At 35.5% G+C, this 24,246-nt stretch overlaps 1 protein-coding gene across 1 annotated transcript in view; it reads left to right on the top strand.

Moving 5' to 3' along the window:
* Positions 1 to 24,246, top strand: part of LOC150086108 (uncharacterized) — an 84,293-nt gene that overhangs the window by 41,319 nt on the left and 18,728 nt on the right. Inside the window, exons 6-7 of the mRNA XM_090374798.1 lie at positions 12,082 to 12,758; positions 17,738 to 17,883. Coding sequence (XP_090230924.1) covers positions 12,082 to 12,758; positions 17,738 to 17,883 — 823 coding nt within the window. The remainder of the gene's footprint in view (positions 1 to 12,081; positions 12,759 to 17,737; positions 17,884 to 24,246) is intronic.

The raw sequence follows: 24,246 nt of genomic DNA, 5'->3' as shown, positions 1-24,246 counted from the left end.
GGGTTGCAGATTGAGAAGATGAAAGAAGATATTTGTTGACATTAGACTTGAACTTCTGTGGACTGTAATTTTCAGGAAATATGTATGAAGGAAGGTTGTTCCACAAAACGGCAGTTGAACGAATAAACAAGGAAGATGAAAAGTTGTTTCTGTGAGTTTGAAGTTGGACAGTAAATAGACGATGTCTGGTGACGGCACTTTTTTTGAAAAAGTGCCGCCACCAGACTTTTTTTCGGACTGTTTTGAAAGAGAGAGAGAGAGACAGAGAGAGAGAGAGGGAATTATAGAAGCCAATTCAGAAGAACAGTGCCCATGGAAGTATCTGTAGAAAAGGCATGCTGCAGAAACAGAACGTCTATGAGACAGAGTGGGAGACTATTAGAGAGGAGTCATTAATTAACCTAACTGCCCTCTTCTGAATGAAATCTAGAAGCCTAAGAGAGGTTTTGGAGGCATTCCCCCAGATGTGGGAACAATATTCCATGGCAGGGTGGATTTGCAGTTTGTACAGAGTGAACAGCTGTTTGGAAGAAAAGTAACGCCCAGAGCGAAAGAGAAAACCAAGTTTTTTAGATGCAGAGGAAGCAATATTTGTCCTGTGCTTGTGCCAAGAGAGATTAGAAATCAGGGTAATCCCCAAAAGAGATATATCATTTTGCTTAGAAATTGGAGTGTCACCAAAGATAAGCATAGTTGTAGAAGAATTCTTTTTACGAGACATAAGACAAGACTGAGTTTTAGAAAGATTGAAATCAACTAAGTTGTCTTTTCCCCACTGGAGAATTACTTGGAGATCGGCATTTAAGGAATTGGTAGTGGATATTCAAGAAGTTGAAGCTGATTGAGCAAGGCAAAGTTTCTCAAAATGGAAAGTGGAATGCAATGTTCTATGATTGGCAAAACTATGGATAGGATTTCCAGTCAATGGAAGAAGGTTATTAATATGCAAGAAGAAAAGAGTGGGGGAAAGAACTGAACCTCGGGGGACACCAGCATTAGTGGAGAAGTTAGAAGACAGAGAGCCATCTACCATCACCCTCAGTGAGCAATCCGAGAGAAAACTGGATAACCAATTACAAAAAGCAGTTGGCAAACCATAAGATGAAAGATTGTTTAGAAGACCTTTATGCCAAACACGATTGAAAGCCCTTTGAGATGTGAAGAGCAACTGCTTGTTTCACTGAACTTTTCCCTCAAATTTATCCAAAAATGGGTAACATAAGCCAGAATATCACAAGTGGATTGACATTGACGGAATCCATATTGGCGATTGTTGATCAGACAGAAGGTTTCTAGGTAGTTAAGAGTTAGCGGTTAATTGATTTCTCCATTACTTTAGAAAGAGTAGAAGTAATTGCAATGGGATGATAATTGGATGGGAAGGATTTATCACCCTTTTTAGGAACTGGCTGGATATGAGTAAATTTCCAAGCAGAAGGATAAACACCTTTGGAATAAGAAAGTGGAAAAGAACAGGAGTAAGTTCAGGAGCATAGGTTTTGAGAACAAGTGGAGAAATACCATCAGGACCTGGAGCTTTCTTAGCATCGAGATTCGTCAAATCCTTCTTACATCCTTTTGACGGAAGACCACAGGAGGCATTGAATGGAGCGTGTTGGGAATGGTGGGAGCTGTTTTAACAAAATCATTAATACACGAGTTGGAAGAAAAATGGGATGCTAACAGGCATCTTTATCCTTGGCTGAAGTGACAACAGAACTATCTGGTTTTGACAGAGGTGGGAGCAGAGATGGGCAAAAGTTGCATCCAGTAGCTTTGGCAAGAGACCAGAATGCTCGGCTACCATTAGGGGAAGAAGAAAGTTTTCTACTCTTAGCTTGTTCAAAATCTAGTTTGGACCGATTAATGACTGCTTTACAATTGTTGCGGGCTTTGGTGTAGGCAGAAAATGAAACTGAAGAATTGAAAACAAGCCAATTACGATATACAACGTTCTTCTTTTGAAGAGCCTTAGCACATTTATCGGAAAACCAAGGTTTAGATAAAGGTCGAGATTTTAAAATGGACTGTGGAATAAAGGATTCCATTCCTACAAGAATAATTTCACTGACATGATCTGAGCAAATGTTGACATCAGAAGTTTTTAAACAGTAATCCAACCAAGGAAAAGAAGAAAAGAAATCTTGCATGTCATCCTATTTTGCATTCTTGTAATGCTAAAGAATAAGAGGTTGGGAATAGCCATGAGATAAAGGCTCCATTAGAGAAGAGACAATCAAGTTGTGATCGGAGGTGCCTAAAGGACCACTCACTTCAACCGTGTACTTAGAAGGGTTACTTGTGAGAAAAAGATCAAGGATGTTGGCTGTATGGTTAAGATTGTCCGGTATTCTGGTAGGTAAATGAACAATCTGAGCGAGGTTGTTAGTATTTGCAAAAGTCTCAGCATCTCAACCAGCTTGGTCTGTGTGACTAAAAAATGGAAGCCAACTGGAGTTGTGAACGTTAAAATCACCAAGGAAAATTACCTCGCAGTTAGGAAATTTGGACTGGAGAAAGTCAAGTTGCAAAGAGAGGAAGTCAAAGGGTTCCAAGTGATTAGTGGAGTTGGGAGAACGGTAGAGACAACAGATGAATTTGACAGAATGAGGTAGAAAGATTTTAAGCAAGGGAAGATTGAAAGAGGGGATTCCAAATTACCAAGCTTCTGACAGGGAATATTGGAACGCGCATATGCACAAGTACCACCTTTGAGGCGAAAGAAATCATACAGCGAATAATTTGGGCAACTGAGATGAGCAGTAATTGAATCAACCAATAACTGAGATTCTGTCAGAAAAAGTACATATGGTTTGGCAGACTGGAAATGGACATCATTGAGATTAGAACTGAGACCATGTATATTTGTGAAATGAACAAGGAAGTGTTTGGGAGGTTTAGATCTTTTCTCAGAGAAGTTTGCTCTATTAGTTTGACAATTCTTGGTGTATTCAATAGTAAGAAAAAGTGGGGGGGGGGGATATGCTGTATGAAGTAATGAAATTTTTGGATATGGCATGCACATGGTAAGAATATATCCAGATCCTTGACATAAAGTAGCATCGACAATGTCTCCCCTGCAATGGGATGGGAGGGACTTGTCACGGAAGATGATGATACACACTACTCGGACTCCCTCCAGTCACTGTCTGGCCGAGTAGAGGTAGCAAGATTATACACTAGCTGATCCGGAAGCTTCCTAAAGCGTTACCAATAGGTTTGGTCCGGTGTACTAACTAGGAGCCGGCCTGTGAATACCGTTTTAGAGCTGTACCCTCGAAATGTAAGGAAGATTGGATCTTGCCATGATATTCATCATAATCTCAAAAGTCATCAGTCATACTGCATGATGGAAGAGATGGGGAAGGGTTGACCGGAACTTAGCTCTGGATACTAAACATGGGTTCCACCACTTCAAGCCTCCAATAAGCAAAGTGGTGGTATTGCACCTGTTGATGAGAGTCATCTACCACAGTTCTACAGTAATGGTTGACAAGAAAAGATTGCTTAGTGTTTGGATTGAATTTCAACTTAGTATTACATATCACTGAGTTTATTACATTAGGCTAAGGCTAGAAATTTATATAAAGGCTTTCAGAAAGATTTGCCTGAGGTTTAAGGAGGCTCTAGTGTGAAAGAATTTATAGTCAGTAGAAGTTGATGTGATAGGTTTAAGTTCCATCTACATAATGCAGATATGATTGGAAAGGCAGCAGATGTAAACATTGAAGGAGCTTTTATATTTAAAGTAACAATTTTAAAAAAATGTAGTCAGGGCGCAAAGTATATGAGGTTTTCAATGTGGATTAAACTGACCTATTTTGGAAGAGAATGCTGAGCAGGTGTTGCATTTATATGCAAAAAACATTGTCTGGGTGTACAATATTGAAGGTCTAGTTAACAGTGTTTGCAGTTCATTTGGAGATTTTAAGCTAAAACTACTTCTTGTGTGCAAAGGCTCTCAAAGGGTTATTTACCTGTTCTTTGGAAAACCAATTAGAAAGCACAGATAACACTACCTGATTTACTTTGTATTGTTGTTCTGCTATCAGGATTAATGTGCCAAAAATAATTTTTACCAATAAGGTTATTTTTAGTATCAGATTCTCTGACCAACATCCAACCACCCTTAATGACCTCCTTAGTGAACATGTATGGTCATTTTCCTTCTTCCAAATGCCATCTGAGTTTTTCAGTCCATGGTATAATTGCAAACTTCAAGGCATACTATGGCTGTAAACATTCAATCAGGCTATCAGAAAAACTGATAGTGACAATGGTCTTACCCCCCCCCCCTAAGGAATTTTGGGAGCTACATTATCTATCATGCTATTGAGAAAATAGTAACTTTCTGGGAGGAAGTCACTTCCAGAGCTATCAGCGAGGTGTGGATGAAACTGTAGAATTATTGTGTGGCTGACTTCTAAGAATTCAGTAAGGGTATATAGCCTATCACACACATCATCATCATCATTGAGCTTTATGAGGAGAATTGAATGGTTGATTAGAGCAACGGCTATGAAAAGACTTAAGCATCTGGATGCAAAAACAAGAAGTTTTCTCATTTAGCTGCTCCTGAGATTTTGCACCTGGACACAGCCATTTCCAGGCTTCATGTTAACTGGCTCTGTCATCCATCTTTCAGCAATAGATTAATTCTTACCATGAAGAATTATCATATGTTGGTTCAGTTATCACAGAGTAGGAGAGAACTCTTAAGAAAAGCTACACGGAAGATGATGATAATGTAGATGCATGAGCTAGGGCCTTAACCACATCAGCTTCTTGATGAAATGTGCACTATTTTTTTTTAAATTTATTTATTTATTTTTGTTGGAATATGATCCTGACATTGCAGAAAAAACAAAAACATATTGAATAATAAACTCCCATTCCTTATACATAACTTTAATGACACCAAACTTATTAATGCCAGCAATACATTGAAAAGTATAGGCATTCAAAACTGTTCTATCTTTTTTTTTTGACGACTGTACAACATTGTTTTCAATGTGATTTCGGCGCCTCCATAGCCAGGTGGGCAGGAGCAGCAGTGCATAGCACACGCATTCTTGAATAGACCAGGGTTCGAGCCCGTGACCACCAAATACGGAGTATGTGGAAAGGTCAGGGAATGACCACCACATATCCCCGGAGCAATATGGCCTTAGTTACTAATGCTCCTAAAAACCAAATAACAAACAAACATCACTGTGATTTCCTTTCAGTGCATATACTTATTTATATAATTGTTTAAAATACAATTATTGAGGTAATACATTAAAAATTTATGATATTTATTTCTTCTTGCTTCATACTCAGTGGCTGGTGAGCTTTGGACATGTTCTTGCTGTATGAAAGCCAATAACTGGTGTAGTTGATAAGATATATGCCTTCAGTTAAGCTTCTGCCTGGTATCACATATCTTCTCTCTCTTCCCCCCCCCCCCCTTACATGTTTCTGGCTCAAAACAAAGCAAGTTGCATACTGTCACATTTGCTAGTGTCAAATTATTTTGTAATCATGTACATTGGGTGTCAGCATCAAAATGAAAGTGTGGAAAGCACTGCATTAATGTGTATACTGCAACATGCTTATCTGTATCTGTTCAATTTTTGTTTTAATTGTTTAAACTTTTACCCAACATTACTTCTAACTTGGAGGGGGGAAAAAGTGATTAACTTGTTTACAAGAAGTTAATTAATACATTGGTGTATTTTATATAAATAAAATAGAATATTCTTATCATATATATGATATATGTGTTTGTTGGTAAAATAGGTAGTTTCTTTTTATTTGCTGAATTCATCCAAATATCTGTTTTGTCAATTTTAGCATAGGGTGTGAAACTTTTTCAAATTCATCCATAATTTACAAGTTATGTGTTGGTGGAATAGGTAGTTCATTATTATTATTTGAGCTTATGCTTATCATGAAACTAATATAAAGTTCAAGTGTCCACCAGAACTTTGATGCATGGACCTGGTGTCACATGTGCATCCACTTGGTATTGGCACACACTTGATATTTGCTTATATGTAACTTTGTAGGTCTCTGCAGTATCACCAAAATGCTTTTTCTGATCATTCATTCACTTGGACGTGGCTTGCCTGTCAGTTAGTCATCTGGACATAAGATATTCCCATCCAGTGCTTGGGGTAAGAGTATTTCCAATGAATATCAAAGTGATTGACTGGTGAATCATGTGAAAATGGTGTAAGTCACCATCGGAAAAGGAGTTCAACAATGGAACTATTAATTTACATGTGTGCAGGTTGCTTGCATAGTTTTGTAGTCTAGATGAAGAATCAAGTTTTTTTTTTTTTTTTTTTAATCTCATTTATTTAATACTGTGTATTTTTTTGATTTCATCAAATTTCATTTAATTTGGTTAAAATTATAGGCTGTGTACAGTTGCATTGTCACAAATTTTACGCAAGAACTACGACTTCACAAGAGGCGCCTCCGTAGCCAGGTAGGAAGGAGCAGCAGTGCATAGCACACGCTTCTTGATTAGACTGGGGTTCGAGCCCGTCACCACCAAATACGGAGGATGCGGAAAGGTCAGGGAATGACCACCGCATATCCCGGAGCAATATTGCCTTAGTTGCTAATGCTCCTAAAAAAACCAAAATAACAAACAACAACTTCACAACAATGCAGTTTTGTGTAGATAAACATATATACACTGTTACATAATAGATCATATTGAAAGTTTACCTTGATAAATTGAAATGCTAAGGAGATATTACTGTTTTTTGTCTACAAGTAGGGATCTTCTGGTATGCTCGTTCTGTGGCACTGTGCATATTAGAATCAAAAAGTTTTAGAACCTTTGAAACATGCACTCGAAGGATGTTTTGATGAATTTTAAGTATGGATTAAATCATCAAATGTAGACATAGTAGCAATAGCTGAGACATGGTGTCACTTAGACATGAGGGAAGCTGAATTTGAGTATGGACAGTGCAGTGTATACAGGACAGGAGAGGTGGTGGGGTTATGCTCTTAGTTAAAAAGCATATTAAATCTAAGGCAGTGCATCCAGTAGACATGGGTGACGAGTGCAATGTTGAATTAATTTGGTGTGATATAAGCACTGGGAAAACAAAATTGAGAGTAGGAGTGTGTTATAGGCCTAATGACTGTGATAAGTATACCAAACAACTATACAGAGAAATGTGTAGCCCATCAAATCAGAATGTCTCATAATGGGGGATTTTAACTTTCCAGATGTTGACTGGAATTTGTGGGTTGGTCACTGACACACTAGCAAGATTTTTGTAGATTTCTTGATTGTCTGTTTTCTACAGCAGTATGTTAGAAAGGCAACAAGAGGAAGCAATACTCTTGATCTGGTTATCAGCAGGGATTCTTCGTGCATTAAGAATCTACAGGCAGAAGACCCACTGGGTGGCAGTGATCAGTGTACTGATATGGAATTTAATTAAAGACATAAATACTGTCAAGGGTAAAGGGAAAGGCCTTTGATTTCATTTGGGTGACTACAGCAGTCTCAGACAGTTTTTAAATTCTGTGCAGTGGGATCAACTGATGATGTTACCAACAGCAAATTTTAAATGGGAAGTATTTAGGGAAGTAATCAAAGAAACTACTAGGCTTTTCATACATGAAGAAATACTGCTCAAGGCCTAGACATAAATGGCTGTCAGGTGAACTATTGAGACAAGTGGCAGAGAAGAAAAGTGCATGGGATGCATATAAATTATCAGGTGATATAGAAGTCTATGGTAGATATAAATTAGTTGGTGCTGCTATAGTGTGCAGTCTACTGCATCTACTGGACGCTATAGTGTGAGACTACACTACAGCATGCAGACCATAGGCACTATAGCATGCGGTCTACTGGGTGCTACAGTTGATGCTAAAAATATGATATATGAAAAATGAATGGGTTAAAATGCAAAATTATGTGCTAAATGATTTTTAATAAAGACTAAATATTAGCTTAAATGATATCCTTATGAATTATACAACAGGTTAAATAGTACATTTAAATTGATGACTTGTAATTCTTATACTTTTTAACAATATACACTTCAAATATAATTTAAAAATGTCACAAAAAAATCATCTACATCTTTTCTTAGTGCTGTCCAGCAAAAGTGAACAAGATTAAATTGAAAAAGTTTACTGTTATTCCTCTCATTTTCTTTAGAATAAGTGTTTTGGAATCCAACTATAACCATTCAGTTGCTTGCGTGTTTGCTTCTGTCATTGGATCCATATAATTTTCTTGATGGTTCACCATAAAATTGCAATAACCAGTGATATTTATACTACTATATGCAGGCCATTCATCAGAATGAATTACTGAACCAGATTCACATTCCTGTTCAATGTTGGGGATCAAGGTACCTCTGTCACAATGTTTCACATAAAAACACCGACAATCAGGGCCTTGCTTGAGACTAGAAACCCAAGGCCCATCAATTCTTGGTCCATAGTGCCTGTTGTTTTGTACAACTGCATTACCATCTTCAGAGAGAGGAGCTTGGTGGCCATTTAGCATGCTCTGTACCAACCATCTTACCTCATGCATTGTGAGAAATAGTGACTCCACACACTCTCTGCACATGTCCATTGGTATTTCCAGTACTAAAAAGAACACCAGTTCTAAAATTTTGCACAAACTCAGATTGCAGAGTAATTTGTTGTTTATGTTCGTATAATGGAAGAATGCATTGCCTTTCTGGACAGAACATGAAGTTTGGCACACTTTTCCGCGGACAATGAAGTGTAAGCCTATATTCTCCACCTCTGTCATGTTTTCTTTTTTATTGCATGAGGCTACCACATTGATGGCAAAGCCCTACATCTTGGAGTACATCCAGAAGATGGTGTTCAGAAATGCAACTGCAGTGTCTTCTCTCAAGATGACACTTTTGTAGAAATCTTTCAACAGCATTGCATAGGGTAAAATTTTTAGCATTCTATTCTTGAACTTCGGGTTTCTTATTTTTACTCATTCCTTAGTGTAAATGTTGCATCAAAAATCATTCAGCAAATATCGTTGTGTTTTTACCATAATACTGCGCTACATAAAATTAGAGTAGCTAATGATGACAGATGGACTAAGAAAATAACAGAATGGTACCCAAGAGGAGCTAGAAGAAAACCTGGAAGACAAAGGCGGAGATGGATAGATGAAATTCATGAGTTTTTGGGTAGTAAATGGATGGCCAGTGCTCAAAACAGAAGGAACTGGAAAGTTGCTGGAGAGGCCTTCATCCTGCAGTGGATTGAAAATGGCTGATGATGATGATGAATATTTAGTCTTCATTAAAAATCATGTAGCACATAATTTCGTGTTTGTATCACATTCATATTTATTCATATATCATATTTTTAGCATCCACTATAGTGCCAGTAGACCACATGTTATAGTGCTGGTAGACTGCACGCTATAGTGCCAGTAGTGTATTCTCACATTCTAGCATCTGGTAGATGCAGTAGACTGCATGCTGTAGTAGCACCATTAGTCTGTTATCAAGTCACAAAGGAGGTTAGGCAAGCTAAGGCAGATTATGAGAAGTCTCTCACAAGGAATGCAAAGAAAAAGAAAACAGCAAAGACTTCTATACTTATATTAACAGTAGCAGGAAGGGGTTGAATCACATTTGAACACTTCATGCCTGTGGGTTAAGTGTTGATGACCCTGCTCAGGTTGCAGACAAATTGAATAGGCATTTTGCCTCTACATTCATGTGTGATGAATTCTTTAGAGAAAGGGATGTCAGAAGTTTATCAAACTCTTACAAGGAGGTAAATGACTTTGTGATAACTGAAAGGAAAGTGGAGGGGAATTTATTGAAGATTGACATGAAAAGGGCACCTGGAGTAGATGTAATCTATCCAGCTATATTAAGGGAGGCAGCAAAGGAGGTAATCAGACCATTAGCTGTAATTATGAGAGCATCCTTGGATTCAGGGTAGGTCTCTATGGACTGGAGATGTGCGATTGTATCCCCAATTCATAAAGGGGGATCAAAAGACGACATGAATAATTACAGAACTGTTAGCTTAACGTCTGTTCCAGGGAAAATAATGGAATCACTGGTTAAAGAAGTAATGCAGGACCATCTGGACAGGAGTGCAGTTATGCTTGTCACAGAATGGATTTGTTTCAGGAACAATCTTGTCTTACCAATTTGATTGGATACTATTGTGCAGTAACAAAGGAACTGGATGCAAAAAATAATTCTGATATTGCATTCTTGGATTTCAGGAAAGCTTTTGATACTGTTGCACATAATAGACTGCTGTACAAATTGGAGCAGTGGTTATTAAGGGCAAGTTACTACTATGGATGATGGGATGGTGAAGTGGGAGAAGACAGAGTGGGTATCAGTGGACACTGTTCTTCGTGGACTAATGTCATTAGTGGAGTTCCCCAGGGTTCAGTGCTGGTTCCATTGTTGTGTTCAATATCAATATTTATCAATGATATTGATGAAGGTATATCGGACTTAATGCCTTAGTTTGCAGATGATACAAAGGTTTGCAGATGATACAAAGGTTGGCAATGTGGTTAATGACAGTCATCAGGATGAGCTGCTGCAACAAGATCTAGGAAAATTGGGTTGATGGACTGAGTTATATAAGCTTGCTTTCTTGTATCATTTGCCATTATTACTACTATGGCACTATGCATATTAGGATTTAAAAGTTTTAGAACTTTTGAAACATGCACTCAAAGGATGTGGTACCTGTGTGTATCTTCTTATTTGCATATGCAGGAACATGTGTGGATATATATACAGGGTGATTCACTACCAGTACGACAAACTTGCAGGAGGTGTAAGGGGCACAAAGACAAATCGGAATCACATAGCATTGCAGGGTCCGAAATGCCTTTGTCATGCGGTAGAGGACATTGAACGGGAGGTCGCGTGAACAGCGATCCCGCTGGAAGTCAGCATTTGTGAACCGGTTCCCGAGGCAGTAGGATGGACTAGTATTCAAACGTTGAACTGGCCGACATGCACCTCGCGTATGGAGCTGCAGACTGTAATGGGCGTGCTGCTCTGCGCTTGTACCAGAAACGTTTCCCGCACAGGCGTGCTCCTCATCATACGATTTTCGCACGTGTGCACAGAAGGTTATGTGAGACTGGTTGTTTCACGAGAGGTACCATGAATCGAGAGCGAACAACGAGGATGCCAGACAATGAGGAGAATGTCCTACGTCTTGCAGAAGGCAGTACGAGTACTCGAGCGATAGGCCAACAATTGGGTATTTCCCAATCCACTGTATGGAAGATACTGTCAACAAACCAAATGAGTTCATACCATCTGCAATGCGTCCAATCATTGGAGCCTGCGGATTATCCACTCCGGAGGACTTTTGCTACTTGGTTTCTTCAACAGAAACGGTTCGCAAATGCTGACTTCCAGCAGGATCGCTGTTCACGCAACCTCCCGTTCAACATCCTCTACCGCATGACGTAGGCATTTCGGACCCTGCAATGCTATGCGATTCCAATTCGTCTTTGTGTCCCCTACACCTCCTGCAAGTTTGTCGCACTGGTAGTGAATCACGCTGTATATATAAAAGGAATGATTGGTTTAATCATGCACAGTCAGCCAGGAAAGGTAGGCATAAATGCTCTCTCATAGTGAATAGTTTTTACAGTGCATGTATCAGGATATTGCAATTAGAATGAACAAACATTGTGTTAATTTTCAAAAATTTGTGAAAAAAGTCTTTCAAGATTCACAAAAAAAAATTGATGTTTGCTTGTCATCTGCATAGCAGTGTACTAGCAAGTGTAATACAAAAGCAGTTCATCAGATGAAGAATACACACATGTCTACCTTTCCTGGATTTCACCAACTGAGCAATGTATGTGTACTTACACAAACTAGTTATCAGTTATACCTACTCATATGTATTCACATTTGCACAGATATAAAAATGTGCTAGACACTCATTCCTCTGACTGTTTCAAAAATTTGGCAACTTTTGGACTCTGTTACGTGTGTAAATTCATATTATTATTCATAGACATCCATGTATAGAAGTGCATATTTTCATACTGTGAAATTCTTTGTTTTGTAGGAAGAAGAAGCAGAGGTAACTTCTAATAATGATAAAGATCCACAGCTCATTAATTCTTTTGTAAAAAGTATTCAAGATGTTGACTCTCTAAATTTTCATGAGCAAAATATTCAGTTATTTAGCAATAATTTATTAGAAGAAAATAGCACTGATAATACTTTGAAAACACTAGATGAAGAAGCTATCTTTGATGAGAATGTAAACAAATCTGTCCCAAATGATCAGATGACTGCAGAAGGAAGTGTAGGTTCATTGAGGAAAAGTCTTTCTTTTCATAACACTCATTCACTAGATAACGAACACATTGAGGAAGAAGTGGAAAAAGATATAAATGAAAGTGCTAGTAGCTCCTCTATTCCTGAGGGAACATTAAAAGATTATCAAGAGTGGAACAATGTAGAAAGTGTTTCTGAGATAATTACTGAAGGTAGTGAGGAGGTAGTTACTGAGAACAGAAAATCATTGAGAAGGGAAGAACATGAGAAGTTGAAATACAGTTTTGATACAACCAGCAATTCAGACGATATTTATGAAGTAAACAGGAATAACGAAGGAAAGAAAAGAAAAAATAAAATCAGTGTCAGTAAAGTTAAAGAAAAGAAAAAAAGTACAAAAGATAAAAGCCTCCAAACTGAAGTACCAGGTTTGATTATTCCAGCTAAGTTCCAAGATGCAAAGTAAGTAAAATTTTCTATCCTTTCAGTATAGAATTCTTTAGTAGAATTTTTTAAATAAGATCTAGTTATAGTTAAAATAATTTGTGTTATTTATTAATAGCTCTTTTCCAATAATTTCAGATGAGTAAATTTCATCTTGTTAAAATTTTATGCATATAAAAAATAACTTAAGAAACTACTTAACATTTCTTTAACTTTAATAGCAAATTATGTATATTATGAAAATATATTACTTCTATACAAACTTTCTTTTCTTGCTGATAGAAATTGTTAAATACTATTAATTTTTCCTCCTAGATATATTATATAAGATGTTTCAAAATATCAGTTCATTCAACTACAGCATATTTTAAATTTATGATGTTAGAAATAGCTGCCTAATAAACTTTACTTAATAAAACTGTACTAATGACTAGCCCTTACAGTAATCTCACATGTTATATTTCTGTGCCCTGTGGTAAAGGCCTGTATTTCATTCCTCTCAGGGTGTGATTAATTTTGATAAGCTTAAATTTATCACAGTTTGGCCAAGTTAATCTAATGCAAGGGTTCCATGAGGTTTTCTTCCAGAAATTCAGGTTTTCGTCATACAAAACAGCCAACCATGACCTGTAGCTGCCATGATATCTGTTCTGAACAAACCATTAAACCAAACAAATAATGATTTACTGAAATTTTATGATGCATTCTTATCTCTCGTTGACATCAGGAGGGTATCTAATATGTCACTATAAATTGTTTATATTTGATTGCTTCATAACCTTCTTGACTTAGATTTATTTTTTTATACAGGGTGTTTCAAAAATGATGGTGAATAGTTTAAAGGTGAAAAGTACAAACTAAAATAAGCAAAAAAGTCCCGGTGAACATCGGCCGCAAATGAACTGTTTTCAAGATGCACATTTTCTGTTAAGATCCGCCACTGACTATGGGAGCACTCTGGGAGGGTAGTCTGTATCGCTGAGACCTTGCACACACTGGATATGGTAGGGGTACAGTAATTGGCGATGTAAAATTCCCCACACTGCTATGACTCAGTACACACTCTTGCAGCGCAACCCTCCTTGTCGAAATTCCTGGATTTGGTTCTATTCTGTCTAACACCCTTTGCTCAACATCAGGTATTATGCTTCTGGGCCTACCTGTTTGTACTCCATGTGTGAAGCACCCATGCTCTCTAAGGCATTGATTTATCCTGATGAATGTGTGCCTGTTGGGCTGTCTTCGGCAGGGAAATGCTTCTTGGTACAAACATGCAGCCTTGAGTGCACTGCCATTGATTTTACCATACATGAATTGCATGTCTGCATACTCTTTGTTGCTGTAACCTCTTTCCATGTTGACTATCCTTTGACAAGTACTAGTGTGCCTGCTATGTCTCAGAGCACTTTTAATAAAGCCTGTTACCTCCTACCATTGTTTGGCGCATAATGGCCTATAGCTGCCGTTGTGCCGTAAAACATACAACAACAATATGTCTCAGAGCACTGAAAAAGGGGAAAGGGAGAGAATCAGCATAACCTAACCTAAACAAACAAGTCAGTTGTGGATCCCAACTAGAAATGTGCAATATCTTGAAAATGATTCACTTAAGGACCCATGTTTACTAGACTTTTTTTGCATATTGTAGTCTGTACAGTTCACCTTTAAATTATTGACCATCACTTTTGAAACACCCTGTATATTAAATTTAGTGGCATTCATTATATTAGTCACTGAATATAAATAAAACACGAAACTGTTGATAAAAATGATTGTTTTTATTTGGAGATCAAAGTTATTATAAAGAAAATGGTAATGGGGAGAGAAAGATGGCCTGATGTTTCAGGAACAGTCTTGCTTTCTTCTTCTGAGCCATAAAGGGACTAAGGTATGACTGTAAATTCTGAAAAGGCATTACTATTCTACTTATGTGTCCAAGAGTGAAATGTGGATATTTTTAGTACAGGGCTATCCAATTAAAATGTAGCACAGTTTGCTATAGAACTAAATTTTATTAAAAATTAAAATAGAATTTAATTAAAACTGTCACTTCATATGCTGGAAGTGTCTGCCTTACTTGTATAGATGTATTCACTTTTTTTTTTTTTTTTTTTTTTTTTAGTATGCTTGATGTATCTCTATAAAGAATAAGTTCATCAGCAGCCCAAATGCAATTTCAGTGTTTTACTTCAGCCTTGTTTAGGCCTTTTCAGATATTTATTTTAACTTAACATGTCATTGCAAAAATGATTTGGATGAAGCACAGTGGTGTAGTGCTGCAGTAGTTCATGTATGCTCATTTCTTATAGTTGTGCTTTGATTCCATCTCTGCTATGTGTGGTATTATATATTTATTTATTTAATTCCTTTTTTATTATTATTTTTTTGCGACAAAAACACTTGAAGCCATCTCTAAATATTGGTCCGGTCACCTTTACGATTTTGATATTGGCATTATTTTCAAACTTTTACTTATGGTGATAGATACAAAGGTGGCCTGAAAAGTAATGCCTCCTAGCTCACAACCTGAGTGTTAGGTGTCACAGCAAGTTCCAACTATGTTTCTCATCTATCTAATAGTTTCTAATTAGTATATGTTCAATAGTGTTTCTGTATGGTTGTTTGTTTACAACTTACACAGTTTAAAATGGAAGTATTTCACTTGAACACGTGATTCAGGTAATGTGCAGTTGAGTTTCTGACTGCTGAACATGTTAGACTTATCAAATCCTGAATGAACCGCACCAGTGTGATCTGGAAAACAAGGGACAGGCCATGGAATTTTGCCATAAATGTCTCCCTGTCTAAAAAAAAAAATTCTCAGTTCAAAGATCAACTGTGGGAAAGTGATGTTCTCTCTTTTTTTTTTGGACTATATGGGTGTTATCTACATGGAATTTTTGTAAACAAAGACCACAGTCAATTCCATTCAGTATATTGACACATTGGGAGAAGCTCTCAAAAAAAATAAATAAATAAATAAAATAAAAGAGGGGAAAGTAAGGCCTGGAATACAGCAATTTTTGTTCAACACAACCTCACTGCAGCCATACAATATTTGCTGATTTTGTCACTAGGATTTAAAGTTGTTCTCCATCCCTATAGCCTATATTTGGCCCCAAGCAACTTTTTCTGTTCCTAAAGAATACAATAGATATGGCCTGGATGAAGAAGTTAAGTTAAAGCAGCCATGAAGAGATGGCTAGCCTCTCAGTCAAAACAATTTTACTTGAATGGCATACAAAAACTTGTTAAGTGTAGCTATGGTTAGATTTGCATTTATATTTTATATGCCCAGGTAAAAGAGAGATCAGTGCCCTTTTGTAAGACAATAGCTTACAAAATGGCATTGATCTCTCAATTTGTAAAGTTACCACAGTGAGTTTGCCTTATGCTGCACTACTAATAAATAACTTCCCTAAAGAGAAAAAAAAAAAAAAGGGGAAGATAATGTTATTTATTAGTGTACAGTGGCAACCCCCAGATGACCATTTCTACACCTTGTCTGTGGGAGGCCAGGCAAATAGTGTAAGTTCACAGTATGAGATATATCAAGAGCTGTATATATTAACTTTTCAAAATATGATCTGATGAAGCTCTGAAGTTTACCCAGCTGTAAGTAGTACAGTATAACTATGGATGGATTTGCATAGTTAAAGCAGCCATGAAGAGATGGCTAGCCTCTCAGTCAAAACAATTTTACTTCAATGGCATACAAAAACTTGTTAAGTGTAGCTGAGTGGTCAGGAGCGGGAGTGCAGTAGCACACGCTCTTTGAGTAAACCGGGGTTCAAGCCCCTGACTGCTAAATATGGTCAATCTGCCAACCCGCACTGGACCAGCGTGGCAGATTATGGTCCATTTCCCTTAGCATGAATTGTTGAGGAGGCTTCCATCCTGCAGTGGGTTGATAAAGGCTGCAGTTTTTTTTTTTACAATTTGAAAAGCTCTTAGTAGCTTTTCAAATTGTAAAGCTACTAAGAGTTGCTGTATGCTGCACTAAAAATAAGTAATACTTCCCTAAAAAGAGAAGTGTAATGTTACACTTCTCTTTTTAGGGAGGTGTAACATTACCTTACTTTTGTGTCATCTTTATTTTACTTCAAATATAAAATTATAGACCATAGCTATATTGTATTACTTACAGCCATTTAGAGCTTCATTTATTCATATTTTGAAAAGTCATTTCATACACCTTTTAGCATTTCTCACGTTGCAAGCTTATACCATCACTGGGTTGTCAGGTACTGTACTTGGAGTACTAAAGCAGCTATCTTTGAGGTGGCACCGCACAAAGTAATGTTATACTTCTCTTTTAGGGAAGTGTTATTACTTATTAGTACTGTAGCATAATGCAACTTGTTGTAGCCTTATAATTTGAGAGATCAGTGCCTTTTTGAGAGATCAGTGCCTGGGCTATTTTTTCTGAATGAATTTGACCATAGCTACTGTATTACTTACAGCCAGGTTTAGAGCTTTATTTTCTCTAATTTTAAAAATTTGTTATTTCTTGTAAGAAATGTATCAAGTTTGGATGGGACATATAGAAAAATGATACATCAAATTAAAGAAATTTTCTATCTAAGAGTACATTTTTTTCTTTTTGTTTTATTTCTATTCCTTCAAAAGTTATCCAATGAGGCATTACTTTTTTTATACGACCTCTGTTCATACTATCAAATTAAAACTGATGTATTCATAAAAATAGCAAACCACAAAAAGAGTTAAATTGTGGAAATAACAGTCAGAAATTGTACTAAGTTAATTAACCTTAATTTTATATGAAATGCAATAGTACAGTATAATTCATGTCACATTTCATTCTGAATTACCATAATGATTTTTTTTTTTACCCCTGATAAAATATAACTGAAGTCAAGTGAAGTACTTTTGGATATTTTTGTAATGTAAAATAATGATTTCAGCTAATATTCATTATTTTCTTTTTCAGTTATTTAAAAAAAATTGGCTTGCTCCATTTAATTTTGTTTTACTAGATTTTCACACCACGAGACCGATAGTATGAATATGTTTTATCATATACCAGCACAGATGGCTTCTCAGTCTCCTGCTCCTGCTTTTCTTTTGGGATCCACAAGCAATAAAATCTTGGAGACATTAATTACTATGGAAGGTGCAAAAGGTATATATATATTGTAATGCTTTCTCTTTCTCTACTTGTTACTTTTCCATATTAATGTGTTGTCATTGTCTAGAATAAGGGTCAGAACCTATGGCAGATGTACTGAATCCATAGCTCACGACTACCCTGAGTGACATGGAATGATTCCATTTAATCATCCCAACCATGTATTGTAATTAAGAATGAGAGAGAGAGACTGCTTTTACCTACCCATTGTTCTCTCTCTCTCTCTCTCTGCTTAAGGCTGCCTATAGTTTATCTCAGTGAAGCTCCCTAAATGCTTTTCAAAACCTTTTTACTCACGCCTTAGCCGACCGGGCTAGCCGAGTGGGTAAAGTACCTGCCCGGCAACCCAAAGGTCGCGGGTTCGATTCCCGCCTCGGGCTTGGATCAAAGTACTGCAAAAACCTTGGGAGGTGCAATATGGCCACAGAAGCCGATGCGCCAACAACTACCAAAAAAAACAAAAAAAAAAAAACAAAAAACTCACGCCTTATCACCAATTTTTGTAAATTCCAACAAGTGGTTCTTTTACACATAGGTTCCCAATTTTAAAAATTCGCTCACTCCTGGCACCTGAAAGCCCAAATGAGAGTGAAGCCAGTGCATGACCCCTGATCTAGAAATGGTATAAAGAGTTCTTAATGCTTTTATTTAAATGATCAACATTTTTTTTTAAAATGAAATTTACTTATTCAAATTTTAGATATATTATCACTACAGTCATACCTCGATTAATGAATAGGATGCATTCCACGAAATTACTTCGTTAAGCGAAACTTCATTTTCAGAGGTAAAAATACTATGGCCAGAATAGGGATACGTTCCTACGTTAAGTAAATGAAAAGCTTTTTTTCAAACAAAGAAAGGTTTTATTAAATAAACAGTCAACTTACATACAAAGTGAAATCACATTTTAAAATATGAGTCTAAAGTTGATTGTTCATGCTCTTTTTCTCTTTCATTTAACAATTGCCTATATGGAGTTATTGCATTTAACACTGATCACTTAACAATAACACTTCTTCCTAAATCAGGATCATTTTCACTAAAAAAATTTAAAATGTTTTTAATGTCATTTAAGTACCTTTTTTAAATCTTTGGTTTTTAACACTTTTTCGGCAGGAACTTCTTTAACTTCGTCTTCATTTTCTTTGTCTTCGTTGCTAGCAAGGTTTTCTAAATCTTCCACTGAAAAACCATCATCTTCTGCATTCAATAAATTTCTAACATTCTCTTCATCAACATTTTCGAAACCTATTGATTGAGCCATCTGGATAACTTCATTTCTAATTTCTTGGATGTTATTTTCTTCTTCTAGTACAACTTCTGGCCATATTTTGCACCAAACTCCATTTAAGCATTTCTTAGTGACTTCTTTCCAAAAAATCAATATTTTCAATTGCGTTTTTAATGGTGTAGTTTTTCCAAAAAGTTTTAACTGTCATTTCCTCTTTATCCTCTAGTTCAATTGAATTGCTTAATGTTCGATGCAGATAATAAGCTTTAAATGATGCTATTACTTCCTGATCCAGTGGTTGAATCAGGGAAGTTGTGTTTGCTGGAAGAAACACAACTTTGACAGGAATGCATGTGTCCAACGTGTTAAGATCAGTAGGATGTCCCGGAGCATTGTCTAACAACAAAAGAGCTTTTTCTTCAAAGTTGTTTTTTTGACAATACCGTTTTACTTCAGGACAAAAGTGGTTAACAAACCAATCAGTAAATAACTCCTTGGTAACCCACTCTTTTCTGTTTGCTTTCCATATTACAGGTAAATTCATTTTTATGTTGCCTTTTAACGCCCTCGGATTTTCTGAATGGTAAACTAATAACAATTTTAATTTATAATCGCCAGAGGCATTTGATCCAAAGAGTAACGTTAAACGGTCTTTGGCTGCTTTGAACCCAGCAGCTGATTTTTCTTCGATAGAAATGAAGCTTTTTGATGGTAGCCATTTCCAGAACAAACCGCTTTCGTCAACATTGAACACCAAATTTGGTGGAAATTTTTCACGTTCAATTATTTCCTTTAGTTTTTCTGGAAACTTATTTGCAGCTTCTCCTGTTAATTTTACACTATGAATCCTGGCCCATTTTTTAAATTTCTCGAACCAACCACGAGAAGCCCCAAAAGTTTCTGTAATTTCTTCAGTTTGTTTAGATTTCAGGTGATTAAACAAAAATAATGCTTTTTCTTGAATCACCATTTGACTTAAAGGCATATGACATTGTGACATATCATCTATCCACAAACTTAACATTTTCTCCATTTTTTTCTAAAATTGGACTCCTTAAGCGAGTTAATTTTGCCACTGTAACATCTGTACAATCCTGAGCAGACTGTTTTATTTTTTCTGCTTGACTTAGTATGGTTGTTAAAGTTGATTGCGCTAATCCTAAAGAATGTGCCACATCGGATTTTCTTTCGCCGCTTTCAACATGTTGTACGATATTTAGTTTAGTTTCCAAAGAAATTGCTTTTCTTTTCTTTGATTCTGGCATTTTAACTAAAAAAAAAAAAAAAATATTTCTATTAAAATTTACAAAATGTACATTATGTAATGCTATCAAAGCTAAAAAACCTACGTCAATTTTTGCAATGCGCCACACTGAAACAACGTCAATCATGTTTTGTCAATCACTAAAACAACGTCAATCGTGTATTGCAATGCACCACACTGAAACACACCCTATGAAGTGTAAACAACGACTAAATTAGGCGAATGACGCGCAAAACTGTTATGACAGACACACCCACAGCTCGGGAGTACATAACGAGTTGCGTCAGTCACCAATCGGATGATTGTTGGGCGTTGGCCTTAAATTGGAATATTGTACACCTGTCCATTGTACACCCAAGAAGTTAATGAGGCAGTTAGAGAAAAAAGAAAAAAATAGTATAAGAAAATTTTGAAAAATAACTGTAATAAATTCTTATTAGAATATGAAGAAAAGTGTAAAGGAGTTAAGCAGCACTGGCTTCTGGTATTTTGATACCCTTTTAAGACAATATTTGCTAGAATTCCTCCCTATTGTTTTTTTTTTTTTTTTTTTTTCTCTCTCTCCTCTTGTCAGGCATCTTTTGGGTTTGGTAGTAAGGAGGGTGGCAGAAGAAGAAAAGGCAATCCATGGATATCCCCAGAAAAAATCTATTTGATATTTACATAAAACAGAATTTTTTTTTATCTATTAGATGTCAAAAACAAAATATGATGTTGAAATATTTGTATTTATTCATAATTCCAACAAAAACAAAATTATTATAAAACATTAATCTTTGTTCTGCTTTGAAATAAAATATTATTATAATTATTAGTAGTGGCATATGATGCAAGAAAGCAGGCTTATAAAGCATCAGCAAAAAAAAAATACTTCCTGCCCCTGTCCATTGCCTTCAATAATGTGTCTAGTTCTTCCTTGAATTTATTCAAACTTCCACAACAACAGATGAAAGTTTGTTCCAACAATCAATCACTCGTTGGCTGAAAGCAGTATAACTGTTCGGTTATTTCAGATAAGTAGGTACTACTCCTGGAGAAAGAAATCAAAAAAACAATATTTCAACTCTTTGCGTGGAATTAAAAATGAACTTGCCTATAAAAACATTAATATTGCTGGCTTTTTAATTGAAATTTAATTCTGTCAACCTTACAATATTTATATTAGTTTGTCTGCATCCAATTCTCAAGAAAACTCGTGTTTCAGTTGATAATATCACCAAGCCATTTAATATTCTTGTGACATATTCAGTGGAAGATTTGTTTTTATTAACTTTAACATAGAGAAATTATGTTCTTCTCCTGCAATATTTATTGGCAGAGTTAATAAAATGTGAAGAGTAACAAAAATATTTGGAAATTATGTTTCTAAGTTGTTCTTACAGATGTAGTTTAACATTTCTACTGGTATGGAATAAATATTGGTATCAATATGTCTGGATAGATACTGCAGTTCCTTTACAGATCTCAACTAGATATATCTTTATTTTCATCATCAGTATAAGCTAGTTTAAGATTTGTGCCTTCTTTGTGTAATTGTTCTTTTCCATTTCAACAATTGCATTAATTTCACGTAAATTTGTTATTGTGTCTGTTCAAATCTACCATCAATTTGAATCGTGTTGCCCAAAAGTTTAGTTTAAAATTCTGAATGTCATCCTCTACAGGTTGATTTTCATAATCAGATAGGGTTGTTTTTTTTTTTTTTAAGGCTCTACATATATGAACTCCACTAAAAAAAAAAAAAAAAAAAAAAAATTTCCAAAATGATAAACAGATTTTCAATTGTGTTTTCATATATTTGTATGTATTTATTTTTACAGTTTTTCTGCCCCTAAAATTTAGTTGCATAAGGCAGGCTCCTCCTGTTATTGCTCCATGACCTGGCACCAGGTGTTAAGATATGTGTGTGAAATAGGCTAGAGAAAAATCTTGAGAAGATTTTGGGAGAAATGTTTTGGGTTTAGTTAAATGTCTCAGAACAGGGGAAAATAACCATAACTGAGAAATGAAGAAGTTAAAGGAATCACTGAAGAAAAGAAATATGCAGCGTTTAGATGAAATTTGTCTTGAATTGTTGAAATCTAGAGGGAAATTGTCACAGTGGTTACATCATATTATTCAGAGGTCATTTTGTAAAGGACAAATTCCAGAATATCACACCAAGGTATTAATTGCACTAATACATAAAAAGAGAAATAAAACTGAATGTGGAAATTGCAGGGATTTAACCTCTACAATTTCCAAGTAAAATTTATTCAAGTATCTTAGAGAAGAGAGTTAGAAATATTGGGAATGTAGAGGGAGTATATATTTTATATATGAATTCTCTTTTAGGATATTGTTTAATTTTACTATTTACTTAACCAGTTTGGCAGAAGCCTTGGTTTAGTTTTGAGAATGGTCAAATGTTAATTCTTTCATTTAAATGTAATTTGGACATTTTTAAAAAAAAAATTATATGAAGTAATCTGTTAGTGGTTTGGGATCCTTGCTCTCTATGTGAATTTATGGTTATCTTTTTATTTAAGGAAAAAGTATTTCTTTTTCTTAAAATTGTTTTTAAGATTATTATTATTCTTAAAATGTTCTTAAAATAAAATTAAATAATGAATATATAACTACATTGTTAATTTAATTTATTAAAAAATTAATTATTTATGATATTCATTGCAAAATCATTTTGTTATAAGAGTATATGTACGGTTAATGCACAGCTGAAGTAAACATAAATTGCATGTGCATTGCATTTGAACAAGGTTTGACATTGAAGTTTTGTATAAATTTGTCATCCATTAAATGGTTATTATTAAGAATAATTTTTTCTAAATCTCAGTAATCCATGACAGCAATAGGTTGTAAAGGGGTTCACTAATGTACTCACCTTTAAAATGAAGTGCATTACAATGAGAAGCTTGTAATGCACTTCATTTTAAAGGTGAGGACAAGAAGAGTCATTGTTTAAGAACATTGAAATAAACTGTTCCATTCATTGTTTAGTGATATTCTATAAAGAAAATTCAGATTTATCACCTTTCTTGTCCCTCTTTGTTGTATAAATTTCTGATAACGTGTCTTTATGTGGAATTTCTTGATACACCACAGTGTCGCCTTGGTATTCTGTATGCATATTGTCATGAATACTGGGAGTTGAAAGTCTATATTCTTTAATGCTACTTGGGCTCTCTTCTCTAAGCAATCACATGAACAACTCTAGGAAACATTATCCTAGATGTAGTCTTCCAAGCACATAATAAAAAGCTATCCAATTGAAAATTTTTCTAGTGAGGCAAATATGGAATGCTGGGAAAATTGAATTCTTTTACCTTGGCTCTGTCTTTTCAGCTTGACGATTTTTCTTTTTTACTTTAGAGAAATAATTTTATTAAATTAACCAGGTTATTTCAACAGAATGGATATGATTATGAATGCTTGTAAAATCTTTTCGTAAGAAGGAAATTTCTTTCCTAGTAACTGCATAGAAATTTTTATTCCATTGTATTAGATTTCCAACTTTGTTTTCCAATATTCCTTTAATTAACTACCTCAAAAGGGTTTTATATCCAAAACTGTAACTCATAATGTACATTACATAACTTCAAAGATAGTTAAATGCAAATATCACATCTTCTCAGTTACATTTTTAACAATTGCAAAAATATGCAGCACTATCAACGAAGGTATGGTGAAAATTGTAAACATTCATGTTGAGGTTTGTGATTGTGGTGTAATAGAAGTAGAGCACATATATTGAGAATGTTATCAACGATGGTAGGATAATATCACAGAGAATTTGGAATATCAACAAAAGCAAACCAAAAGTGGACATAAAGCAAGTTGTTGGCATTTGACAATTTAAATG

This window comes from Mastigoproctus giganteus, chromosome 5 (genome assembly GCF_048544385.1).
Source record: "Mastigoproctus giganteus isolate SK-2022 chromosome 5, ASM4854438v1, whole genome shotgun sequence".
NCBI lineage: Eukaryota > Metazoa > Arthropoda > Arachnida > Uropygi > Thelyphonidae > Mastigoproctus > Mastigoproctus giganteus.
Note: the sequence above shows the minus strand (reverse complement) of the source record. Positions and strands in the feature narration are given on the sequence as shown.